Here is a 27,544-nt window from a genome sequence, read left to right as displayed (position 1 = left end):
AAAGCTGTTTTAAACCATTTCACCAGTTTTAATGCATGTTTTATATTTTCAGATTCTTCCTAACTGGTTCCTCCACTTTCATGGTTTAAGTTCGAAATATTTTAAAACACACACACACACACACACACAGAAAAAAAAACAGAAGAAGAAAGATAAAAAAGACTTTTGACTGTTCTTTACTAAAATCCTTACACTAGTATATAATTCTATTTGAAAGTCTTTTGCTATTATCTTAACTCATTAATTTAAGATTTAAACATATCAGTTTTAATCTATAGATCCTATCAAGTCTATAATTCTCGTTGATGCTTTTCTTTTTTAATTTTTCTAGACTATCTTTATATTGTCCCTATTATTTGAGCCACCTGTTTTGACATTTTTTTCATCTTTATATTATAATTAATTTATATTTATATCTTGATATCTGATTATAAATTTAAAGTAAGAATATTTACTGGAAAGGTATATAAATTAGAATTAACGTAATGAGTTAAACAAGCTATTATAGTATAAAGTACAAAAAAAAAATAGCTTCAAATGTTTGTGTTATTGACAATGCAAAAATTATTTCTTTACAGAAAAATATGCTTTAAAACGTAAAAATCAGCCATTTACAGTATTTTAAGTGAAAAGATATATTGTTTACAGTACTTTAAACACAGAAAATATGCTTTACAGTACACTTTAAATACAGAAAATTGTAGTTTACAGTAATTTAAGCTGCAGAAAATTGTCATTTTCTGTAGGCTAAGGCTCGTTCCTCAGCTTACGCTCTTCAAGTAGCCAATGTACAGAGTTTTGTATTAAAGATTTTAAGTGGATTCAAAGCCGAATATGATGCCAAAACAAACTTATCATCAGACAAAACGATCGTACTCCTTTCACATTGCAGATCACGAACCGAGGTGAAGGGCTACACCCAAAAAAGGGCAGTTAATATCCGTTCGCTCTTATTTATACGCCCTGTCGACTCTCTTTCAAATATCCCAAAAATAGGTGGAGTTTAATATACTTTAATATAAATCTATAAAATTAAATTACGATGATTATTATTAATTATTTGTATTTATAAATAAAAAATAATTTTTTCGAATTCCAGAATGAAGAGACAAACGCGCAGTGCCTTTCTGTTGAACTATCCGATTGGTCGTAGCTTATTACGTCACTTCAATTCGAAAGGAAAACTTTTATCATTGGTCACGAGATAAGAATAGAAACAATCTGGTAAGAATCTAAATTATCAAAAAATGTACGTAGATAAAAAGTGTCGTTGCGCTTTAAAACTCTTTCGTCATATCGATATTAAACTGGAGACAAAAGAATTCACGGCATACAAAAAAAAAGAGCAACAAGTGCTTGCTTTTACAGACACAGTTGCGTGAGTCATTACAATGCAGACAGCCAATCACACGAAGTTTCTCACTCCCGTGAAGGTCTATCACCGGCTCGATCTATCCAGTAGTTGTTTAACAGTCCCAAGCGACAGGTGTCTCATCGCATCCCGAAAACACCACCTTTCCATTTCGAACAACCATCAAAAATCGATATTTCATGAAACTACAACAACTTACTTGGGATTAAAAAGGTAAATCATTTCGACTTTCTCTTCTATGTTTGCTCCTGTTGACGTCATTTCACCTGACACGTGGTTCGAACAGTCACGTGAACAGATTTTGAATGGTAAGTTCGTGTAAGTTTTTTCTTATTTTTTTCTGTTTTCGACTTATATATGTTTTTAACACTTAAATTTTGACTTCAGAATGGGCAATTTTTACGTGTATACCGGAAATTTTGGACGAGAAATTACTAGATTTTCACATTCGATTACTATCAAGGACAAATGACAGGTATAAGTTTTAAAAATATTATTTAAATGATGTCATTGTGTTTTTGTAGATAACTTTCGATAAGGTTGACCTCTTTTTCTCATAATAATTTATATATTAGCTTAAATGCATATATATGTATGAACATGTATATTTTAAAATTATTTTTAAATTTCCAATGTACAGACAAATTTACTTGCTTGTTAAATCTGTTGCTACGATTCTTGTTTTCTAGACTGGAATGAGTTTATTTAATTTTTATACTTCAAGGAAGTTTCGTGTCAGGTATTTTGGGTAAATAATAAACTCGTTAGTATTGTTTTTCCTTTTTGGTATTGTTTTGCAACTTAGGATATGCTGAATAAATTTAAGTAGACTTTTTAATGAACAAAATACATATATATGTCTACAGTTTTTTACTGAACATTTAATGCCCTTTGAACACGATTAACAGGTGATATCATGAATAAGTCATTTCGAGTTGTTAGATTTTTATGGAGGAAAAAAGTAACCCTTCTTCATCAACTTCTCTGATGATAACTATTGACTTTTAGTTCTAGGTACGTCCTAGATTGATTTTCGTCTTGTTAACACGAGACAAGCGAATTATATTGAAAGGTTTCAAGAACAATAAAAGTCATTATTTGTGGGAAAAACGTTAAGTCTTTGTTCGTTTTAGTCGAAGAGCATCGACAGCAAAGATTAGGTACACGAGATGCAGTCACCATGACGGACTCGCTACGTTCCCAGATGAACACTGAACGGATATCCTCCGCCCCTTTCGCCCCCAAACGAGCGTCTTTTCTGAGGCCAATGATCTTCTAAACCTCTATTTGCCCCTATAGTGTCACGAGAAAAAACAATTGCCCATTCGCATAAACAACTGAAGTGACTGAGAAAAGAGGTTCTTACACCTCTAAAATTCACACTTCCCCCCTAAGAATTATGCATTTCGAATTTAAAGTAGAATACTCAGTCAACTCGCATTTATAATTAGTTCAAAAATTTCCAACATTCATCTTTCTCTACGGGGAATTTTTCAAATAATTTTAAATAATGGAATATTTATTTTTGAATATCAAATTTAAACTTAAAAAAATTTTTGGGGAGTTTAAGCTCTGTACAACGTTTCAATTTTTTATTACAAAAAGCATTTTCATCTTCAATATATTAAAATTAGAGACCATTTTAAGTAACGTTTATCATCCGAATTCGTCATAACTTCGTTAATTGCTGACAAAATCAGTCAAATGTAAGTCATTTTTACACTGTTTTTATTTAATAGTTTAAGAAAATAATAATTGTTTTGAATTATTTATTTGTTACCACTCGATTCAGCGAATTATTTAAAAATATCCTTATACGTGGTTCCACTCTTCGTAGATACATGTTTAATTACTTTAGAGCCAATCAGTTCTCCGAACTTAATTAAGTTTGTATTGAAAACAAACAACTCTTAAGATTATTGACGCAATAGGGTCTATTGTATGTCATTGTATGTTAAATAAGGTATCTACGCAATCACCCTTCGGGAGTCTTCGCTGTGGGAACTAACTTCATCCGGGGCCTCGTTCCGCATCGTCTGTCAAGACTGTTACGTGATGACGACTGCCACGCAATCCTCTAGCGATTATGTCACCACAACGAACCCCCATTCAACTTCATTCGAGTTGTTAGTTTAATTAAAGCGCGCGAAAATTTAGCAACGGAATTCTTTCTCGTTGCACTTCGGGAATTTTTCTTCCTTCGTTTGTTTTTTCTTTTAAAAGAAATGGATTTACACAAATACCGAAAGAGAATAATATTATCGAACTTCAAATCCTGTTTTGATCGAGGAAAAAGAATGTCAATGCAATGTTGTATTGTACCAAAGTTACTTTTAGAAGTCGGTCGTATGTTGCATAGAAGTTGTCCAACCAGTTTCTAGTGTCACGGCATGTGTCATTATCTGGCATTAACTTCCTATTATTAGAGGTTGTTCAAGCAGAGAGGATGTATTCGTATCTGGAGACAATAGCGACATTGTTTGATCCGGTCTATCCTGACACACCAGGTCCAAAATTCCAATATTAGGCAAACTAGATTAAATTCTTAATCACTTTCCATCTTTAGCATTCGGGTCGTCAATCTGTCATGCATATAAAACGCCCTTTGATTTGTATGAATACGAAGGGCATATCCTGCTTTTTCCATTAAAAATTATAAAGATATTGATGATTAATCTGTGTCGATTAACGGAAGGTGTAACCTTGATAGTGTCTAGTTGTTTGAATGAGAGACGCAATGCATTCTGGGGAAGTTAATTGATAGTTTGATGTAAAATAAAACCGCCACCATTATAAATGATAGAGCATTAAGCCTTCTTTTTTAACTTTATTTTGTAAAATATTAGAAAAAACACTGAAATTATTCGTGTGTGACGTCTAAGAAATGTTGAACATGCGAACGTAATTTTCTGTGATCAATGACTAGAAACCATATAAATAATTAATGAGATTTTATTAATTTATTTCAAGACTTGGTTTGAAATTAGCTTGTGAAATAATTAAAAAAATAACAAACAGACGAAGGAAGTTATTATTAATAATTTCTTAGATGTTCCTGAATTAGTTTCCTCGATTCTTTAATTGAAAATAATTGTATTCAGTATAATTAAAGCTCCAAATTCATAGCTTACCGCTCCGGTTCTATTGATGAGTGCCCCCAAAAAAACCAAGAAAAAAATAGTCAAGTGGTAACGTAGGATACTGATCTATAACCGTGACAAATAACCCGAGAATATTCTAGAGAAGAGAAATAAGTGGATAAAAAGACGGGTGTGACCAAAGCGTGGGTCTAGCCAATTAATCATTCCAAACTAAACGATGGTAAGTCAGACTCTACAGTATAATAAGTAATTATTAAAATCTACCTTCTATATTAAATAAATTTTTTATGATACGATGCTTATATTTTAAATTTAGTTATAAAAGAAAATAATTATTTCGAACATAATTCTGTACTATACGAAACAACAAGGCAGACAGAGGCATGCTGCAATTTTTACGTCACGGCTGGCATATGTATTGGACGAATGCCACGAATCGGATGAGTGATTTTTCGTTAGAATTGCGACATTTAAAAAAAATATCAAAACTCGTATAGAGAAGTTGAAGAATTTCAACATAGGGTCTTTAATTCTCAATGGCACTGGAAGAATTCACGGCGAGTAATACTTGATGCCGTGATTTCTCTAGTGCTGTAGAGGAAGAGGGACTAAGAGCAACTTAGAACTTTTTGACGAATTTGTAGACATCATTGGAGCATATCTCCTGCATATGCTATTCATCCTGTGATGTGGACACTTCAGTGATTAAGTTAATGCGTCGCACTCCGACCATTCCCTTTCTTGTAGATTTTTATCGTTCTACGAAGCTTTTGTTTTATTTATTCTTTTATTTCCTGAAGCCAACATAAAAAAAGAAGCAAGAAAACTTCTCCGTTCTTTGGCACTGGCACATTTTTGTGTTTTTATTTTACGACAAAAATTGTGATAGTGTCGAGCAACAAGAGGAGACATAACCTACTTGATCATCCATCTCGAATGAACTGCTCTGATTCGACTTCAAAAAAAAAAAAACAAAAAAAGGAAATTGTCCTGAAGGAAATAGTTCCATCAACAAATTCTTCCAACGGATGATTAATTCTCATTTTCGTAAACTGCTTTTGTGAATTTTTACACATTTCTTCTTGATGAAGGCTGCTTAAAGAGCGTAGAAGGGATATACACTTGGCTAACTTCCATTGCATGGATCGTTCCACACTGATTATCATTCGTAAACAGAAACTGTAAATCTTCTATATTTAATGCAAAACTCGATTATATATATGTATATATGATTTAATTTTTTAAAAACAAAATTACAAAATTCTTTTCCATATTCACGAATGGTAGGCGAAGTCATAATTATGTAATTTGTACGGATGAGAAATGTCATTCATGACTTTCAAAACAGGGAGGAAATACAGTCGAATGGGTCCATTCCTTTATTCTTTTGCGTGATATGGTAAAAACTATTTCAAGTATGACGTTGCTCTTATAACTGAATGTGTTAGATGATAATTTCATTGCTATACTTTTTATATAATAAATCTGATCCAATATTTTAATAATTTAAAATTATATTTACCTTTATATTCATGTTTTCATGTCAGAAAAATTTTGGAAATATATCTATTTCGTCTTGGAATTGGTTTTCTTTGTGTACTTTTACAGTTGTAAAGTTATTTTAAGTATTAGAAAGTACTCAAAGTATTAAAAAAGATTATATCGGAGTAACCACGAGAAGTTTGGGAATTAGACTCAAAGAACATAAATATAATATAAGAAAAGAGTCCAATGCAACAATTCTGTCACAAATGGCACAGACGCAAGACTCTGTAGTCAAATGGAATGATGCAGCCATCATCAAACCTGTATATTCCCCATTTTTGGCGGCGACGGCGGAAAACATCCAAATTTATAAGAGTAAACTACATGAAGGATGTCTGAATGCGAGGAATGCAGAAAGTCTTCCCTTTGCATGGAAGTTTATGATTAAAAAATTTACTAAGAACTCCAACTAATTAAATTAGTAATTTTAATTTTATTAGAGATATTGTTAGTAAACAATCTTATATTCTTATTTTTTATTTTTCACATGGTTAATTTTTGTTTTGTTTTAATTTATTTTATTTTATGTTATTCCGTTAGTTATTTAATTTTTTGAATTTATATTCTATTTTGGAATGCTTTAGTTCTAATTTCGTTCATAACCTGATGATGGCCTGTGAATTAGGCTGAAAACGTTTGCTTTTATGAAATAAATATTTTCTCGGCAAGGATAAAGTGTTATTTGTACGTTATGTTATTTTAAGTATTTTATGCACTGTTTTAGTTCAAAATTATATACATATCTGGTGGCCCAAAAGTCGGTTAACCACGTAAATCGCTCGAAAAATACCTCGTTTATCAAAGAATATTAAAAAAACAGTCATTATTTAATTTATTAGTAATAAGGTATTCGAATAAGACAATGATTTAGTTTTTACATTGATTAACTGACTTTAGGAGCACCATTTTTAAATGTATACACGTTAGTCAAAATTTATAGAGTTGTTTGGTATAGTATGAATGTATTGTTTATCACATTAAAGTTGCAATAACTTTCATGCATAGATCTACACTGTTTTGCAATTTCTTTCATGCATAAAAATGTAGAAGTGTTTTAGTTTACATAGACACTTCTTTAACATCTATAAAAACTTTTATTTACATTATAGAAACTGTAACTGAGTTATATACATTATCATTATAGAAAGCAAAACATTCTAATAGTTAAATATATAATCGTTATTGATATTTTATGACTTTAATTATAATTTAATATGGATTTCTCAATACTAAAACTTAATTTCCAAGCGAAAATGTTACGAAATTTATATAAAAATAAGGAATGAAGTAATCAATCTTGTTACCTTCATTTTTCTCAGCATGTTTATATTTACATGGCATTTATATATTTTAAATTAATTGAATGTATTTTAATTTTAATTTTCTCCATTTTATTATAAATATTTTAATTTTTTGTAGAATATTTTTATATATAATTATCGAAAGGTTTTTCCAGATAAATATAAAATTTTTTGGATTCAACGAATGATAAGATAATTTTTCCTCATTTTTTTTTTTTTTTTGTTTTTTATTAATGATTGATTGTGACTGTGACCATAAGCTACAACATATAACAGGCTCTTTTCCTCTATCAAACAATGATACAAGTAAAAATGTGAGGCTCTTAGTCTCATAACGCAAGATATATGTTTAGCTTACGTGCAAATCATAAATTATTTCTTTGATATTTTAACAGATAATCTAAGGTATAATTTATAAATAATAATATTTGGAAAACTTTTATAGAAACACAACTTGCCCGTGCAAATCTCTAAAATCTGTTTTCAGTCTTAATTAAATTGGTTATTGCAAAGATATAGAGTGGATCTAGACTACATGTAAATTAAATAAGCTATTGTATAGGCTTTAGGGCCTCACGCTTTTAAATTCATTATTATTTAGTGGAAAAGAATTAAGGCTACAACTAGTCTAAATCCGACTATGCAAAGATATTTGGAGTATTTTTAAGTTTAAGTATCCATCAATTAAATAATTGAAAGCATAAAAAACTTCAGTTAAAAGTTTGATAGTGGATGCTTTATTAGGTTAGTTACCTATAACCTAAAGTACAACTTAAAAAAAATTAAAACATAAACAACGAAGTAATTAACCTACTTTACATGTATCCAAATAGCTCTTAATTTATTACTTTTTGATCCAAATAACTATTAATACTATAAAACAACACTTTTTAACACAATTATTCTTAACATTGGCCTACAATTCTTGATGTATAAAACTCCAAAAATGTTTTTTTTGGGGGGTTTGTATATTAGTAAACTTGCGAAAAACTCAAATTTTTTGAGATATAAAATAAAGAATGATTGATATAAACTATTGTCTTGGATTCAGCAAGTCAAATGGATCAATAAGCTGCAGCTTAGGGATCATATTTTTTTTTTATATGTGCCATTATTTGGTGTAAAAGAAGGGTCTATTATAGGTTATAACTTAGTGCCATAACAAGTATCTTAAAATGTTCTGATATAGGCCTTTTTTACTTCGAATTCTGTAATAAAGAAGATAGTTTCATATTAAAATATAGTAATAACTTAAAACAAAACTAAACACTCTAAGCTTTTTTAAATAATTAAGCTTATTTATATGAAAATTTGGGTTGTTTTGCTTAAGTCGAAAGTCGCTTTATATGAAAATTTCGGGTATTTTTCGTGTTTGTCGTATATATGTATATCATTATTTCATTAAATTCCGCAATATAAAATGGCTGAGTGTTAAAAATCATAATTTTGACTTTAATAAATAATAATACAGTCGGTCATCCAATAACGGTTACCACCGAACAAACTGCCACCTCTAAACGGCGATCTTTTTTTCAGGAACGTTTCTTTTTAAAAATCATACAAAATAATCTCCGAACATCGGCCATTATTTTATTGTTCCCGTCAGTGGCAGTTGCTAAGAGATTTGACTGTATTAAAACAATTTTAATAATTTAATCCAAAAAATATGAAAATTTCGGGTATTTTCAGTGTCGGTTCGAAAGTTATTTTAATATATTTTTTAATCAAATTTATAAGTATTTATGTATTAATTTTTGTGTTAAAAGCATTAATTACACTGTAGCTCATTCCAGACATTTTAAATCGATGTCGATGAGAAAATTCACTATAAATACAAATCGATCGTAACAATTTTTAGAAAATTTAAACTTATAAATAATTCAGAAATCAAAATAAAAAATAATACATTTGTAATATAAAACTTTGATTATAAGATTATTTTCTATAATTTTTATTATTATTTTTTTAATGTATCCGTGTTAGTTTTGTCGATCGTCGCTAGAGGACGGTAAGTTACAGTTGTGGTGCTTATGCTTATCTGTATAGTTGTGTTCTTGTTGAAATCAGTTCTGTCAATTAAATAAAAAAAAAATAATAATAATTTGTATTTATCGAAAGGATTTTTCTCAAATTATTAATTATTTTTATGTGACGCTGAATTGTTTAGTCTTATCATTATTTCCCCAAGTATTGCTCAGGGAAAGAATATATATAAGATGGCTACAGAAGATGAGTTTGTGGAGCCTATTAGTAATAAGGAAAAGGTAAATTCTACTTATATTTAATTTCCTTAATTATATTTAATTAAAAAAGAAAAGTAATTACATTTATCCTTTTATTAAATCTAAAAGTATTGTTTCAATTATTTATATCACTCTAAACATTGGTTGGAATTAACTTTTAAGTACTTGCATGTGTACATATATAAATACATTAATGAATGACCTAAAGGCAACTCTTACCAAATATTCTATATATTTTAAGACATTAAAACAATATATATCTGAAAATGAGTAAATCATTAAATGAATTTCATTATGCAATTCATTTAACAATTGGTGAACTGTGTGGCTGTCAAAAACTTGCGGTCGAGTGGGCTGTTTTAGCCCCTTAATATGCTCCTTTTTCCTTAGTATGTCTCTTCATTAATAGAATTCACTCTTAAGGATTTTATTAGTAAAAATAACATTAATTTATATGGGTGGGGGTAGGAAGTAGTATGGCTTGGGGGAAATTCCCACGGCTTTCCCTTCTCAGTCGCACTGGCAACCCGAATGTACAGTATCATGTGCTCGGCGATATAATTTACATTTGATTAATGTTTAGACGAATTAAAAAGTAGATTTATATCTTCCAAAAAATTATATTTGTAATAATGTTTTCTATTTGATTTATAAAAGGTTGAGTAATAATTTTCAGAAGATTACACATACAGTATTCATCTGCAAGAAAATAGAGCATGGTTTGTTTGTATTAAATAAATTCAACTTTTGGTAAGATTAGTTATAATTAATTTATATTTAATTTACACAAATTATTCCTTCTTTAACTATTGGTTTGATGTAGATTTGTTATTTATTTATTGGTTGTAGCAATATAGTGATAAATCGTAAGTGTTTTATATAATGTATAGCGGATGATCTGAAAGTCTTTTGATGTAGCAGCTGTTTGTAAATAAATGCATATTGGTAATAAATATTGGTACATGCGTGTTTAAGCAAAGACTAAAATTTTAAAAAATTTCTTACTAAATTAAAGGGTAGAACCTTGTTTGCTGTTGCATTAAAATCATTAAGAAAATTTTGTAGTGCCAAAAACAAAATTTTCTTAATGTTTTTAATGCAACAGCAAACAAGGTTTTACCCTTTAATTTAGTAAGAAATTTTTTAAAATTTTAGTCTTTGCTTAAACACGCATGAACCAATATTTATTACCAATATGCATTTATTTACAAACAGTTGCTACATCAAAAGACTTTCAGATCACCCGCTATACATTATATAAAACACTTACGATTTATCACTATATTGCTACAACCAACCAGAATATGATATTTACAAGATTCAGAATTAAACATTTAATTTCAGGGATTTATATAGAAAAATTAACATCGTATATAGAAAATTCTTAAACTTTTAAAACATTCTGGTTTAAATATAAAAGAAAATAATGAATAATTATTAGAAGAAATGAAATAAACTTTCAGAAAATTTGTTTTTACTTCAACAAATAATATATTTAAGTTTATTTAAAGTAAATACATGTGAATTTTCTTATATATTTTGTAAAGTATTTAAAATTTATGTGAGGAAAGAGAGTATTAGAAATGTTTACTCGAAAAATTTTATTATGAATCTAAAAAATAAATAAAATCTCAAATATTTGCTTTTGTAACTTTTGTCATTTTGAAGATGATTCATGAAATTTTGACAATTTTGTCAAATTTAGAAAATGATATGTTTAAATATAAATTATAATAGCTTTTGAAAACAGGAACATACAGTATTTAATTTTAATTATGAATTCTTTCAACATAAGATTCTCATTTTTAGAGAAAATGAATGCTATTAACTTTTTATTAACAGTTGTTCTAATGAAATTTTTTTAATAAAAGAAACAATCAATTAAATAAAATATTTATGCATAAAGCATAATGCAGTTTTAGTATTTAATCTGATTAATAAATGTTAGAATCTCTAAATAAGGAATTTTGTATTATTGTATATAATTAAATGTGCAGATAAAGACTATATATATAAAAATATATAAAAGATATATGTGAAGATAAAGTTTTATATATATCAGACAATGTGTATTTTATATTTGTTTATCCTCTAAGTTAATTTTTTATTCTAAATTTTATATCTTAAATTAAAAATATTGAATAGAATATTTTTATAGAATATGCAATACTGTGATTTATAAAATTAAAATAAGCTGAGAGTATAATGAGGACTTTGCACTTTACATTTTTTTTTTTTTTTAGTTTTGGGTACTTCACATTCCTGACCATGAAAACAAAATTAAAAAGACAAACAATAATAAATGAATAAACAGAAACAAAGTAGTTTCCGTCTCACAAAACTTTTGCATAACAATGTTAACTTAATATACAAATGTTAGCCAGCACAAAGATTATGATAACAAGTACATTTGGCTTTTTAAAAATATTGTCAGATGTTTATATGCTTTTATATATAAATTCAAAATATCCTTTAAATATTTTGAAATAATTTTTATATAGATTAGTGTATAAGAACCTAATGATATTCAACAAAAGTCTGTGACAAGTACTTCTGGTCCTTTTAACATGTAAGAGAATGCATTGGTCACTTGTGATAATAGGCTCATAAATTACTGCTGATAGAAGTTCATCTAATCTAATCAAGATAAATGAGATCAGAAGGGAAAAAGTTGTGTCATTGATAAAAAGGAAAGAGACCTTATGATATAAATAAATTAATTGGAATTAAATAAATTTTATTGTTATGATTAAGTGTGAAATCTTCACTTTATTTTGTTAGTTATTATGGTACAGTACTTACATTTTGATATATTGATTATTGCTGTTTGCTATTCATATAACTCTAGCATTAGATCACAATTATAAGTTTAAATCAATATTATAAATATTTTGTAAAAATAAGAATTTTTTTTTTATAGCATTCAGTGGTTAATTACAATTATATTTATAATTATAATTCCATATTTAGTTTGAATTAAAATATATGTTAAAAATAACTTTAATAAAATTGACAGTTACGTAAAATAAGCAAATAAAATATATAATATGGTAACTGCTTTCAAACTTAAAGCATTTTTTTTGCATTTATTAGTATTATATATTCTTTAAAATGATTTTTTAAATATTAATATACTGTATATGATAAATGCATATTTGATAAATAATGATATTAAATGATATATAAACAATGCATTATTGTGATATAAAAATTATTGCATTATGTTATTTAAATAAAATTAAATTTGCTAAAGCAATTTTGAAAATTGTCTTTTCTTGAATTTACAAAAAATAAAAATTCTAGCAAAATTTAGTTTTTATATAAAAATTAGAATCATTAAGAATTCAGCAATAGTTGCAGAACGGCTTTAGTAATTTGAATTTCTAGTGATCAGAACAACTTAAACAAGTTTTATATTAATTCAGAGCATGCAGACACACTATCAGTAGTACATTTGTAGTAGCACAAGGTTAGGTTTTTCTCCTATTACTTTTTAGTAACTATGTTTTAATGCATTATGTGGCAAACTTTTGTGTCGTATATATTATAAATGATAGGATACATATAAAATGTGGCAAACCAAATGTCATCTTGTCTTATTTTATTGAGATGATAAAAACTGTATTTTGATGTTATCTAATAGAAGGTTTACATTACCAGTTTTTAGCATTTAAAAGTTGATTTACAGTAAACATTTTTTCAAAAGGCAGTTTTTTTTTATTTTAGTCCTTTTATTGATTTTATTTTTAATAACTTATGTTAGAAAGAAATTTAATTTGAACAAAATTCTTGAGGATGTCAGTAAGGAATGAGTGTACAAAATAATGTCTTTTTAGATGAAATTGTTTATAGTATAAATCATCATTAACACCTGAAAACAATACTTTATCAGATAAAATTTTTATTATATAAACATGATGTGTCAATTACTTATGCTTGAAAAAGTTATTTTTATTTTGATGTTATCTTTTGATTAAAAGACATTTGTGAAATGAAAACCATGTTTTTCTTGTGTTTGTTTGGCTTTGAAAATGTTTTTATTTTCAAAAAAATATATTAAAAATAATATATAGTATATAATACAAAGCATTTTTAGATACATAAAAATTTTTTAGAGTTCTTGCTTATTCCATCCGATGTTTTATTTAATCAGTTTTCAATTTTTGGTGATAAAATTCAGTATGTTCTGCATGTAATGAATAATAATAATATTATCAAAATTGTAGAAAATACAAGTTATGTCAGTAAAAACAAGATAAATTGCAGCAGTTGTATGTAAGTAAAATTGCATATAAACGCTTAATAACAGTTGTCATTGGATGATTTACTATAATTTTGTCTTATATAACTTCATTGTTAAAAAAGAAACTGTTATGTAAATATATATTATTTATAAATATAGCATGTTTTTAGGTTGATTAATATATTAAATTAATAATATAATTCAGATATTTATAAATGTTTTAAAAGTGATAATTGTTTAAAACATTCATGATGGTAAAAAGATTATGCTTTAGAGAAAAATTTTACATTAATTACAGGTTTGACCTGCAAGAATTTTTGATAAAACTAGTAAATCAGCATTAATGTAACCTGAATTTTTAACTGAACTATTCTGCAAAAAATTTAATCTAGTTTTTTAGGTTAAGAAATAAAATTTAAACCTAGAACTGAAATACCTAAAAATTCATATACAATTTATGGCATTTTAATGATAAATGAAGCATGCAATGCCATAATGTTATAAATGCCATTTTCTCTAAATATGTTTTATTGAAGAATTGAATTCTAAACAATGTTTTCTGATGCAAAAAAATATTGTGGTGATATTGACACTGTAAGTGGCTGTATTTTGAAGTTGAATTTATGTGAAGTCATAATGTTTAAAGTGCCAAAGTGCAAGTCACATGACTTTTGGCACTTAAAACATTACAGTGTCTATTTACATCATTTTGATATTCCAGAGAATTTGTAATCTAGAGAGTTTTTACTATTTTATTGTAAAATTGAAATGAATTCATTTACTAGAAAAAGTTTTTTTCTCTCTCCTAAGAAGTTTGTTTTTTGGTATTTAAATCGTTATGGCATTGCATGCTTTAAATATTGTATTGATCTTGCATGTTAATGTATGAAAGTTTAATCATGAATATTTTAATTATCATAAAAATATTTGTATTTTTATGATAATTGCAACAAAAAAAAGTTTAAAATTTACATTAATTAGAATGAACACTTTGAACAAATAAAATAAAATTTTTTAAAAATTATTCTTAATTTAGTTCATAATTTAAATTTAATGTGTTCTCTATGATGTGAATGAATTTTATGTTATAATTCTCTGAATTTTAAAGATACTGATATTATATTTTAAAATTTTCATTAGATACAAATAGTAACGGAATTTATGTTGCGGGCTCCACCGGGAGAATTCAATGAAGTGTTTAATGGTATGGATAGATGGTGATTTTAAATATTTTTAATTTATCTAAATTTATTATTACTTTTTTTATTTGTAATTTTAAAAATACCTAGCTATAACAGATTTTCTCTGTGTATGTATGTACTGTACATACCAAAAAATTATCTTGCAATTAAAATAAGCAATTTATTTTGTATTAATATTTCATTTATATTTTCATTAAACAAAATGTATTTAATGAAAAGATAAATGAAATATTAAAACAAAATAAATTGTTTATTTAAAAATAATTAAAATATTATTAAAAGATTTTTATTTCATATTTTATATAGACTTAAGTTATTAATACAGGTGTATGCTGCATAATGACAACGATACATTCTGAGAAATACTGTACATTGAGTGTTAAATAAATGTCATTGAGTATACTTAGAGAAAACTATATGGTTTTTTGTCTCCTATGAGTAGGAGACATAAAATCATATGCAGTGCTTTTTTTCTAAGAAAAATTACTGTTGTAACACCTATATTGTGACTGAATTTATAGAATTATTTTTACTGATCAACTGCTTTACTGGCTACTGATATTTTTTAATGCTATCTGCCAGTTTGTTCCAGCCAAAAAATACTCTATATAACACAATGATGAGTATTTATGTATGTAAACATAGAAAAGATACAGTCAGCTACAAATTTTTCAGTGCCATTATAATCTTTTGGGATCTGTATGATATATGTGATCCCATATCCTTATATGAATATATCAATATTATTAATAATTCATGGTATTTTGGAAGAAGGTTGAATTTATAAATTTTATTACCTACAGCATGAGCTTTTTAATATAGAAAGTAACTAAATGCCATTTATGCTTTGATAGAGAATGAGGGCAGTAGATATAGATCAAAGTATTTATAAAAACTTAAATTCTTAAGTTTTAATAAATAGTTTAATTTTCTCATGCATTCTCTGACTTTCATTTAATTACAATTATTATTTGACAAATATAGTCTTTTTATTTAAACTTAAAGAAGTTTAAAATAAAATAAAAATTTTATTTAAACTTAAAGAAGTTTAAAATAAAAAGACTGCATCTTAAAGGGTTTTTGTTGTTTGTTGAATTTTAAATGCAGATAGAGAAGAGTTATTATTTGACAAAATGTAAATCATGTCTTTCATACATAAACTTTAACTTTACAATTATTTTTGACAAGACTATGTCTTGTTTATAAAATCGTACTGCCAGTTTATATTACCAGCTTAGAGGTATGAAGGAGTACATGTTGAGAGTTGATATTTGGCACAGAGTATTAGGTGCCCAAATCATTTGTGTATAAAAAAATCCAGACATGTAGGTAGTCATGGGACTGAGAACCAAGTCAAAATAAAATACAAAATGATGTCCCTCTTTTACAAACAGGCAAAACAGGCACCTCACCCCACCGAAATCAGGTGGGGGACAGTACCACCCACAGTCATTCTAAGAAGTAAACTCTGACCTTAGGACTGAACATGTAGTTTCTTCTATGTTAAATAAAATTTGTAATCTAATTTTGTAAATTTGGGAGTGCTTCAAATATGACATTAAAACAGGGTGTCGTTACACGTAGGTTTTTTTAACATTATCTAGTATAGTAAAATTGTGGGACTGATAAAAATTTGATGTTATATTAGGGTTGTTGTTACATCTGATGATGTTATAATCGGGTTAAACTGTATATTGTTTGTGCAAAATAAAAAAATAATTTTGGACAATACAATAGCCATGATTATTTTTTCAAAAATGGGAAATTTTCCTTACACATCAACAAAAATTCAACCCGGGCCAACGGAGAGAAATTTCAAAATTGGATAGGTTAATTTCATTGAAAATGCATCGTGGATGAAACTTTGCGTGGTTGTGGCCGGCAAAGTTTGAATGATCGCACCCAAAAGCAGCGATACCAAGGAAGATTGGAGAATGAGAACGAGACCTGCCTTGAGTGTCAAAGTGATTTCATTTAGTAGTAAGTCTCCGAGACATAGTCTTGTCCCAAATACGGTTTTGCCATTTTACTTGTTTATATATGTATTTGTTTTAACATAATATTTTACAAAAATATTCAATAATTTACATAAAATATTTCAAATATAGTTTTTAATTTGTTTTTGTACCATTTGTGTTGAAATACCTCTTATCTAATAATAACTTTATTTTAAGGAATAGTTAAATATCCAGGGTGTCCCAAAAGTCTCCATACAGTGACACAAATCAAGTCCACCAATGGCTGAATAAATAAAACCATTGCACACTGGTAGTTGGTCATTGGTTCATATCTGACCAATGGACTGGCCACCATGCAGTGTTCTGGGTTTTCTTCCTGTCTCCTAAACAGAATCCAGTTTCTACATAGGAAGTCCTGCTAGAAGTTACTCCATTGGCAGATCACCCATGTGTTTGGTTGCCTTACTTTGTCAATCCACTGACACAAGTCTTAATGCTGACATTTTAATGTTTTGTGAATAAAGTTACATTTCACCTTTGTATGTACGGAAACTTTTGGGGCACTGTACAATTATTTTACAAAAAATTGAAATTTAGGCTCTTTTTTTCAAAATAATTATATAAAGGATTTCACACAAACTTTATGGGAAGTGGGTCTTGGTTGATTTAGCTTAATCTTTGATATTTAGTTCTAGTGGATCTGATCAAAAATCTCCATAAGGACACAGTCAATAAAGAGAATTTTTGAGTCCAAGTGCAAGAGTTTATTTGCATCCAAGTGCAATAATAGCATAATTCAAGCATGTGTTGTCAAGCTCTAAATCTCTTTTGTTTAAAAATATAATGATATGTTCCACACAGTTACTTTTCTATTGTAATCAAGTCTTGGCATAGTAACTCTTGCAAAAAGAATGCCATAAATCATGTGAACCAAAACAGCATGAGAATCAAACTCTTGTGTATCACATGATGAATGATTTTTCCAGTGCCAAACAAGACAGTCAGGCAAAAAGTCAGACAATGTGCCAAACCTCAATAACATCTGAAAACATATAATGTGTGTTCAGAGAGAGAGCGTTTTACACAGCAGACAATAGTTGGTTTGATTGGAGGTATGGTATTTTATTAATACAAAAGTAAGTACAGTACATACCTGTATTAGGTATAAATAAAACATTTTTGACATACCTTAACAGAAATAGTTTGTCAATAATTTCTTATGACTGACTTTGTTAAACCAACAAGATACAAGCCAAACATATAGGCAATCAGAGAAAAGCAATGGTAATTGCAACTGTATTATATTGCAAGAGATATTTCTCAACTCAATTTATACTATTAAAATGTAGTTACTGAGCTTTGAAATTATAATTGACACTTCAGTCCATAATTTGAGTTATAGAAGTTTTGAGAGAAAATTTTATGAGATAAACGTGGAAAATTATTCAATTTATGTTGAAAATGCAGGGGAAATTTTGAAATAAACATGTATGAGATAGATAGGTTCAACTGTACATATAATGCATACTTTAAGTATATAGTATATTTACTTTAATCATACTTACGACAAATTATGTATGAAAGTATACTTGTACCTGTACGTACATAAATAAGTACTGCATATGCATGCATATATATATGTGTGAATGTGTATATATATTCACATCCTAAAACATGTATAAATTGCATTTAAACATGTAAAAAAGCCTAAAAATATTTTGCCTTTAGTGAGTTTGTGCATATTGTTAGTTTGAGTTTAATATAAACATTGCTGTTTCTTAATAGACTTTCTGCATAGATATATAATGAAAACAATTTTCCAATTCTTCTGGATGAAAAATTTCCAAAACTTGTATGACTTTCATATTTGATCACTATAATATTTCTTAGTCAACACTTTTGTTTTGTTACTTACTTCCTTTGAAGTTATGATCATCAGCTGCCAATAACTTCATTTTTAAAATGTAAAGTTTTTATGCAAATACTATCTATTATGTTAATACTGTTATGCTTACTACTTATAAACTAGTGAGCTTAATAGAAAAATATCAATGCACAAATTCACTATTATTTCAGTGAATAATTAAAACAATTCTGGAATTAGTAATGCATTTGATAATTTTGTAAGGTGTTAACCTTACAAAACAACTTCCTTCTACTGATGATGATGACAGATTTTTGCCTACAGCAAAGAGCAGTTTTTATATTACTTGACGTTTATTCATATTATTATGGTTGCTATTATATGCTATGTATTAATTATGTACCTAAAAAAGTATAAACACAATGAAATAAACTGGAAGGAATAACAAAACAATATCCAATTTGTTATTTTTATTCAATTATTATACAGGATTTTTAATATTAAAGATAACATTTTTTTGCTGTTTTCATTCATGTATACATTGTTTTTACAAAAAGTTTTTTTCATTAAAATTATTAGTTAAAAGTCACACACTATCCAGATAGTTACTGTATATTATTTAAAAAGTTATTTTGCTAATGTGATTAACTTGATGTAATAGTATTGAATTTGATGTAAAATTTAATTGTATTATATAATAATGACGATTATGAATTATTATTTTTTACAATACATGCAACAACAAGCATTACAAATTTGAATATTTATAAAAATTATCATTATTACTTTAATATAAAAACAATTTTAAGTACAAAGTTTTTTTAAATCTGAAAATACAAAAATAAAACAAATGATATGTAGAATATTAGTAATTTACATATAAAAAATATTTATATAAAGAATGTTTTGTCTCTTAATTTAGCATGTATATTTTTTTTATTTATTTTAAACAATTAACAAATATCTGTTGTTATTAGATTGAAAAATATCTTCTTAAATAAAGTGTCAACTGTTTTAGCATTAGAACAAAACAATGTTTCATTTACTCGATTTATCTAATTTGATCTTGGCACGTTGTAAGTGTCTTAATGGCTTTTAAGATCAAGATAAACCTTGTATGCATATGCACATTGAAGTTGAAAATACATTTGGCAATGTAATCAATTACATGTATTCAACAATGCAATCAGGTAGACAAAAATATACAATTTGATAGAAACAGCTGTGAATTTTGTGATTCAGTAAGGTAAGAAGTGTTACAGATTGTAAATATTTTGTACATATCTTTTATTTTTTTAAATGTAATGAATGACTGATATTTATGCATATGTTTTATCAATAAAAGGAAAAGATTTTTAAAAAATTTAAATTTATTGACAATAATAAAAGTAACAGCATGAATAAATAAATAAAATATTTGATTTTTGTTTTTTTGCATATACATACATAAATTCATTTATGAGATTACAAAATATTTTTGTTACGAAAATGATGATTTTAGAATTACTGTACAACTGTAGGTATCCCACATACAACACAATACTTCTATAACATGGTTTCACTCCAACACAGTTTGAAAATTGGGGATATCCCCCATATGACTTGACTTCCAGTTTTGGATTTTTTGTAAGTTTATTATAGATTTATCATTTTATATAAAATTATAATTTATCTTATAATTAGAAGTCGTGTTGTATATTCTAACATGGTTTTGGTAATCTTCCATACTAAATTTCACAATTTTTAAATGTGAACTTTGTTACTTGATATTTTTTTTTATTCAAGTAAGCACATGTTTTTGTCTGAAATTTGCCCATGGATTTTAGAATATTGAAATTTCCAAATTATTTTGTGCTTTTCCTCAGGTTTACTTTAATGAAAACAGGTTGTACAATTTTTTCTTCCTTGTCCTAACCTTTCTATCAACCTAGTGTCATTGTCATTGCTTTCAGACCTTTAGCCCTTCAGACTGTCACTGTGTTTTCTTTTCATAGATTAATCTTTATATTTAGTAAAGTTTAAACATTTTTAAGTAAGTGTTATTAAATTTGTTTTTTAACTACAGGTAAGCAATCATTCGTAAAATGACAAACAAGGTACGACAGTATCTCAGTACTTGAACAATTCGGTATTTGAACACAAATTCCAGAAAAAAGTCACTCGGTACTCAACCAAACAAACACATGGTAGAACAAATTTTTGATGAATAACATTTTTTTTATTTCATCATCCATAAAAATATTTTATGATAGAAATAAAAACTGTAAAAATGTTGATGATACTTCTGATCAAGATTAACAAAAAAGCTGAGATGACAACAATATTTTGTAAAAAGACAATGCCCTGGTTTAACTAAAATTAATATTAATGCATAATACAGTACTTTTAATTATGATTGTTAATTAATTATTGATTGCTTTAATAATCATATTTCTCTCAGTTACAAAAAAGAATAGTATACTTTTACTATGAATTGGGTTTGGAAGATGTTTATATGCTATACTTTTGCTAACTTCTGGAATATAATCCTATGTTTTGCATTAGTCCTTTGTTTCATATAGCACAGATTCATATAACATGGCACTTTTTTGGAACATAACTACCATGTTATACAAGGGATACCTATATTGTATTTTATATTGTTGTTTGTATTTTTTTTATTTTTACATTTTTGATAAACAATTGTTTATTTTGTTAAATAAATAATTTTTTTAAAATTTATTGTGTTTGTGTTTTTTGGATGATGTTATTTCATATACGGAGTAAATCAGATCATTTGATTAAAATTACACCATGCCTATATTTAAAAGAGATGGCAAGTAACTATCTTGCCCAAGATGATAGACAAGTAGCCATAAAAAACGTAAACTCATAAACCAAATCATAAATCCCAAAAGCAGCTTCATAATATTCAAAATCTTGCAATACAGAAAAATACACCCCCAAAAACAAAGTTAAACCTAATCTAAAAACAGCCTGAAAATATTCCCCCTTCAAAATTCTATGATGACATTAAGTCGCACTAACCCCAGAAGCTAACAAAATAGAAGTGTTTAATAAAGGAACATGAAAGAGGTTAAACCTCTCAATTATAAAAGGAGGCCAAATCAGCCCCAACTCTAATGTTGGAGCCAAACTACTATGAAAAAAGCCCCAAAAAAATACAAAAAAGAAAACTTCACAAACAATAAACAAAATTATACTGGCCCTAAGTCCTTTAACCACAAGTAAATTATGATCACCATTCAAACATCCTGTAGACAATAAGTAAGAATACAAAACTTTTTATGAAAGATTTTCAGTATGTAGTCACAGTGACCAAATTGTGGCACACAAGCTGCATGCAGTTCTAGACCTTTATTACAACTCCTGTATAAGTTATATGCGGTGTGTATATAACTTACATAAAATACAGAATGTGATAGAGAATGAGGATCTTGTATTTTTGATAGGTGATATGACTGTCATGATAAGGTTTAGCCAGCCCTGATATATACTGTACAATGCATTTGCTATAGTTTTATATGTTGCTGTTTATTGTCTGGGCTTTGAAACAAACATTGCTTCAATAATTTTAAATAACAAATGGTCTAGAGATAAAAACTTGCATAAACAAACATCACAAAACCCAATAAATTTGTAAAGCCAAACAACCACTGGATTATTATTTATTTAATAAATATTAATTTAATTATAATTATTAAATTTAATAAGAGATGGTTCCTAACGCCTTCTTTTAGTAACAAATTATTTAGTAATTAATTAATTATAATCGCAGAAAAATAACCCAATGTAATTCAGTGGTTGTTTGACTTAAAAACTTGCAATGCCAAATTTGTAATATTTCAAGGAAAGAAAAAACAATAAAATATTTGGGTTTAAACCCAAAATTATTATGGAAAAGACCAAAAATCAGTGATTTAAGAGGTTTTCACTTTATACCAGGGGTGGTCAAACCTTGTCACCAAATCAAAATTATGAAAATTGCCCTTATTCTTTTAGAACTATATATATACACTAAAATACTCTAATTATTACTGTTACTTGTATTACTTGTACTTTATAACCAGTAAGAAAATTTAGAAAAATATTACTGTGTATAAGTAGTATGTACCAAATTTACAAAAAGAAATTGTATAAGGATACAGGACTATAATAATGATTTTTAAGAACTGCTTTGACCACTATGGGTATAGACCAGGAGTAAATCCAGTTTTTTAAATGAAAGGAAAATAAAATGTGAAAGTGCATGTATGGGGACCAAAATTTCTAGTTTTTTTATGATTTGTAGCTGGTCTGGTCAACAAATCAATTGCAATAGGCTGATTCAAAAAGATGGCAAAAACAGTGAAGAAAAAACAAAGGACCTAAATACAGTGATACCTTATATTTTGAATGACTCTAACATCAAGCACTTCACAGTTTGAATGCTAAATTTGACATAAATGTGTAAGACAGGCTTTATTCATGCAAAATTCAAGTACATTAACAGCCATGTGAAAAAAATCTCTTTCCACCGTAAAAGTTAGAAATAATAAAAAAAGGATCACATTTATATAAGCCCATCCATCTCATATCTTGAGTCTGTGTCCTTGCACATCACCAGAAGATTTCAAAAATTAAGATTTAACCTTCCAAGAAAATCATAGCTGGCTTTACATACAATACTATGTAACAACAGACAAATTTACTATGATAGAAAAATCAGGCATTTACTTAATTTCAAAAATTGAGATTTAACCTTCCCATAAAACCACAGCTGGCTTACAACACCAAAACAGTGATGAAAAAATGATATATATCAGGCATCAATTAGAAAATTGCAAAGCCATATAATAGAGCACCAAAATCACATTCATAATTATAGACTTTTCACAGAACTATCTAGAAGGGTTCTCTATCATTGCATTACATCCCTGTGGAATAATTCTTTCATCCTTGTACAATCTTTGGACTGTAACTGTTTATTTGTCTGGTAAATATTACTTATTGAGAAATTGGAGCAGTGTAATATGCCCACTTTAGAGCTTCTAGTAGGTTTCACTATTTAATAATTAAAAAAATTAAATCTTAGCCATCAGTACATCAATATTTTTAAATTTTAGTTTTGACTATTGATTAAATAATAATTTGATAGTGCACTGTTTAAATCAAAAACATTCATTCCAATTAGAATGTATTAACAGTAATGTTAAAACTTATATCAATGTTCTAAAATTTGTTTTCATTTTGCCTGAAGAATAATTGCACTTATTTTTTGAAGAATGTTATATTTATTTTTGTGTTTTACTCATTAAAACTTTATTAATACCAATAGACAGTACTCTTAAAATTTAATCTGATAAGACTGGTATGAGAAGATAATTATTTCCATCATTATTTTCATCTTGATTTTATTCAAACAAATATGAAGAAAAAAGTTTAAAATAAGCATCTAAACAAAGAATATAATCTCATATTAGCAATAATGTGTTAAATTTCATAACTGTTATAATTAATCTTGGTGTAGCCTAGGGCTGGCTAATTGTATAGACTTATCATACCTTGTAGGTTAAAAGTGATGAAACAGAATTAGAGTGAGTTAAAAATTGTAAGATTCACAAATCAATGTATAAACTTTTATTTAATAAGTTTATACTTTGATTTGTGAATCCATTTATGTTGAAATTTTCTATAAAAAAAAAAATCTGAAGTTATTGATTTTCAGATGTACTGAGAATTTATGAACAATACATATTTGCTTTAAGATTTAGGTCAGGAATTTCAATCTTTTCCTCTAATGATTACTTTTTTAATATTATGCAAAGTAATAATGTGTGAAAGGATGAAATTTCAACATATAACTTTCAAACCAAAGATATTTATGATTAAAATTTCTATATTAATAATTTTATTTTTATTTACTAAATAAAGAAAAAATTTTTTAAAATTATTTATATTAAAGCATTTACTACTGACTATTTTATTTCTTATAGGCTATGCTTCTCCATTTGTTTGAAATTTTTAGTATAGAACTGATATACTAAACTTATGTTAAAAATAATATTTTATTTTAAAACTATTGATTTTGATATAGAAAATCACTTGACTTGAGATGGATTTGTGTGTATTTAAAATACAAGCATTACTATATACTGATTTTTATGTAAAATGTGTACAAAAATTGTTTTTTGTATTTAGATATTCGGGTCCTGCTCAATAACGATATGTTATTAAAGGAAGAAGCTATTGAGTAAGTGTACTATAATATACATTTTCTGCTAATTAACATCTTAAACAAATCTAATGCGAAGTTTCCTCTTGTAGAGCATGTGGAAAATATAACAAAGAGCAACTAATTCCTATTAGAATTGAAGGCCTACAACACAAAGTATTTACAAATTCAAATTAAATATTACATTACTTTTGTAAATTTTTTATTTAAAATTTCTACTTATTGTATAGGTATTGCTTACTGAATATAATGAATTAGATAAAGGTTATTTTTATGATCCAAGGAGTGGCAAAGCATTTAAGTATGATCATTTGCGAAAAGAAGTGTCTGATGTTCATCCTATGGAGAGTGATATGTATATAGAACCATGGCGTTCAGCATTAGAATCTTTATGGATAACATATACCCAAGATCATTATAAACATGGCACTTGTTCTGTGTTTGGTACCGTTCAACATGGAGATATTGTTCTCATTGCATGTATTGAAGATCATCAGTTTCAACCAAAGAATTTTTGGTAAATGAATTACTGTTTTAAAATATAAATGTTTTGTTTGTTTTATTTCATTTCTGTCAAATTACAGGAATGGACGTTGGCGATCCATTTGGACAATAACAATTCCTTCTGGATTAGGAGTAGCAGATATTAATGGATTAGTAAGAGTGCAGGTTTGTTATATTTATAGTTATATATTATCAAATTATAATAAAATTTAAATTTTTATAAGTTATTTTGAATTACCAACTATTTGGCAAATATTTGAAAAAATGGCTTTTCAGTACAGTGGTGCCTCATACTTCAAATTTAATTCATTCCAGGAGGCTGTTCGAACTCCAAATAATTTGAAGTCTGAATCAATTTTTTCCCATTAGAAATAATAGAATCTAATTAATCTATTCCTACACCCTAAACAATATTCATTTCAATAAACTTAAAACTGCAAACACACAATTTAAGGTAAAAATAACACAATCAAATGCCCTAAAACTAAGTTAAAACATGAAAACAATAAATAAAATATGTAAATACTGTATAATAAAATGAAAATTGCATTAACTGGTTGCACAGTGCATCTTAAAATAGCTGCTATATCTGCCACAATTGTACAGCTTTTATGCTTTGCAATAAGTTTTTTTTTTTCCTCAATCAGCAATATTACAATCTTCCTCTTTGATTTTGTTGCCTCCACACAATTTTACAATGCCATGGTTAATAAATAAAGGTTATATTGGGTTGAACAGGCATTTTCTGCATATTTTTGACAGCTGGTTAGATGTGAGATTTAACACATTATTGCTAATGTGAAATTGTATTCTTTGTTTAGAAGCTTCTTTTAAACTTTTTTTTTACATTTTGTTTGAATAAAATCAAGTTGTAATGTTGTGGGATAAAAAGCATATCAGACATATTATGCTTTTGAGTTTCAGAAATGTATAATGCCATACAAACAGTAATAAAACAAAAATTGTAATGTATATTGGGAATATGCTTCTAAACTTTGAATATGTCAAATGTGTTTTAAAAAGTTTCATTTGGGAAATTTTGAACTAAAGAATACAAAACGTAGGTGGTGCTCAAAAGCTTTCAACAAAGGAAAATTGCAGGAAGAAATTGTTAAAAATCAATTAACAACACACAATACAGTATATATTTTTGATATGTTTGATTATAAAGTGCAAAAATGCACTGAAAACATACAAGTGTAATGTAAGAGTGAGAGCGAGACACAACTTAGTGCACAACAGATTGTCTTTATGTTTTGAGCTCATTTTCTCAGTGCCTGTGCAGTTCAAACTCTGAGACAGATTTTTATCAAATTTAGCATTCAAAGTTAGAGTTGTTTGAAATATGAGGTACCACTGTATTTTCTAATTTTAAGTCTTCTAAGTCTTTATAATAATTTAAGATCACAATCATTTCTAGGATTGCACTTATAATATAACTGTTAATATCAAAACATAAACTTAGAAAATTAAAACATCTTTTAAGTTTTGCTAAGTTAGAACAGCACTGTATATTAAATTCTTCTATTTTCTTTCATAACAAATGTTTTTAATTGTCAATAGAACTAGGATATGTACTGTACATACTAAAAATCACATAAATAAATGTTTCTTCCATTGTTCTAAAGACTGTTCCTGTGAAACCTTTTGTAAGCCAAATTGGCATAAAGTGAAGAAGTGATTATCATTAATTTATATTGGAAAAATTTTTGTGTTCACAGACTCAAAATTAACTTACTAAGTTATACTGAATATCATGTAAAACTTGCTATTCAGTAACACTATGCCACACACATAGTGTGCAACACCTTTTTTGCACACTATGTATGTGCAAAAAAGTGTTGTCATTGTTTTTCATTGTTGGTATGACTTTCATTGACATCTAATGGCAATCCATATGTCATTGTTTGTTTTTGTTTGTAAATAAACACTTATTTTGTATGTAAAGAATTTTTGTGCTGGTGATTTTTCAAAATGTCATTGAGCAAAGAGCATTT

The 27,544-nt window shown here is 27.3% G+C and overlaps 1 protein-coding gene across 2 annotated transcripts; it reads left to right on the top strand.

Annotated features, from left to right (window-relative positions):
- Positions 1-6,589: 6,589 nt before the first annotated feature.
- Positions 6,590-25,791, top strand: LOC111612832 (F-actin-capping protein subunit alpha-like). Of its 2 annotated transcripts, none has more exons than XM_023354095.1 (6): positions 6,590-6,702; positions 14,946-15,009; positions 25,010-25,061; positions 25,136-25,199; positions 25,274-25,560; positions 25,628-25,791. In XM_023354095.1, the coding sequence occupies exons 2-6, from the start codon at positions 14,967-14,969 to the stop codon at positions 25,758-25,760; spliced, it is 579 nt and encodes a 192-aa protein (XP_023209863.1). In that variant the 5' UTR covers positions 6,590-6,702; positions 14,946-14,966; the 3' UTR covers positions 25,761-25,791. The 2 variants fall into 2 exon arrangements, with proteins under 2 accessions (XP_023209863.1, XP_023209862.1); XM_023354094.1 differs by lacking the exon at positions 6,590-6,702 and adding an exon at positions 9,074-9,583.
- The last annotated feature ends 1,753 nt before the right edge of the window (positions 25,792-27,544 follow it).

Source organism: Centruroides sculpturatus, unplaced genomic scaffold (genome assembly GCF_000671375.1).
Source record: "Centruroides sculpturatus isolate CEXI.00-Female unplaced genomic scaffold, Cexi_2.0 scaffold763, whole genome shotgun sequence".
NCBI lineage: Eukaryota > Metazoa > Arthropoda > Arachnida > Scorpiones > Buthidae > Centruroides > Centruroides sculpturatus.
Note: the sequence above shows the minus strand (reverse complement) of the source record. Positions and strands in the feature narration are given on the sequence as shown.

Excerpts from the sequence above, each read along its gene's own strand:
- LOC111612832 (XM_023354094.1), top strand. The coding sequence starts at position 9,536 with ATGGCTACAGAAGATGAGTTTGTGGAGCCTATTAGTAATAAGGAAAAG. Across the intron at positions 25,062-25,135 it reads TTAAAGGAAGAAGCTATTGA|AGCATGTGGAAAATATAACA; the intron begins GTAAGTGTACTA and ends TTCCTCTTGTAG. Across the intron at positions 25,200-25,273 it reads TTGAAGGCCTACAACACAAA|GTATTGCTTACTGAATATAA; the intron begins GTATTTACAAAT and ends CTTATTGTATAG.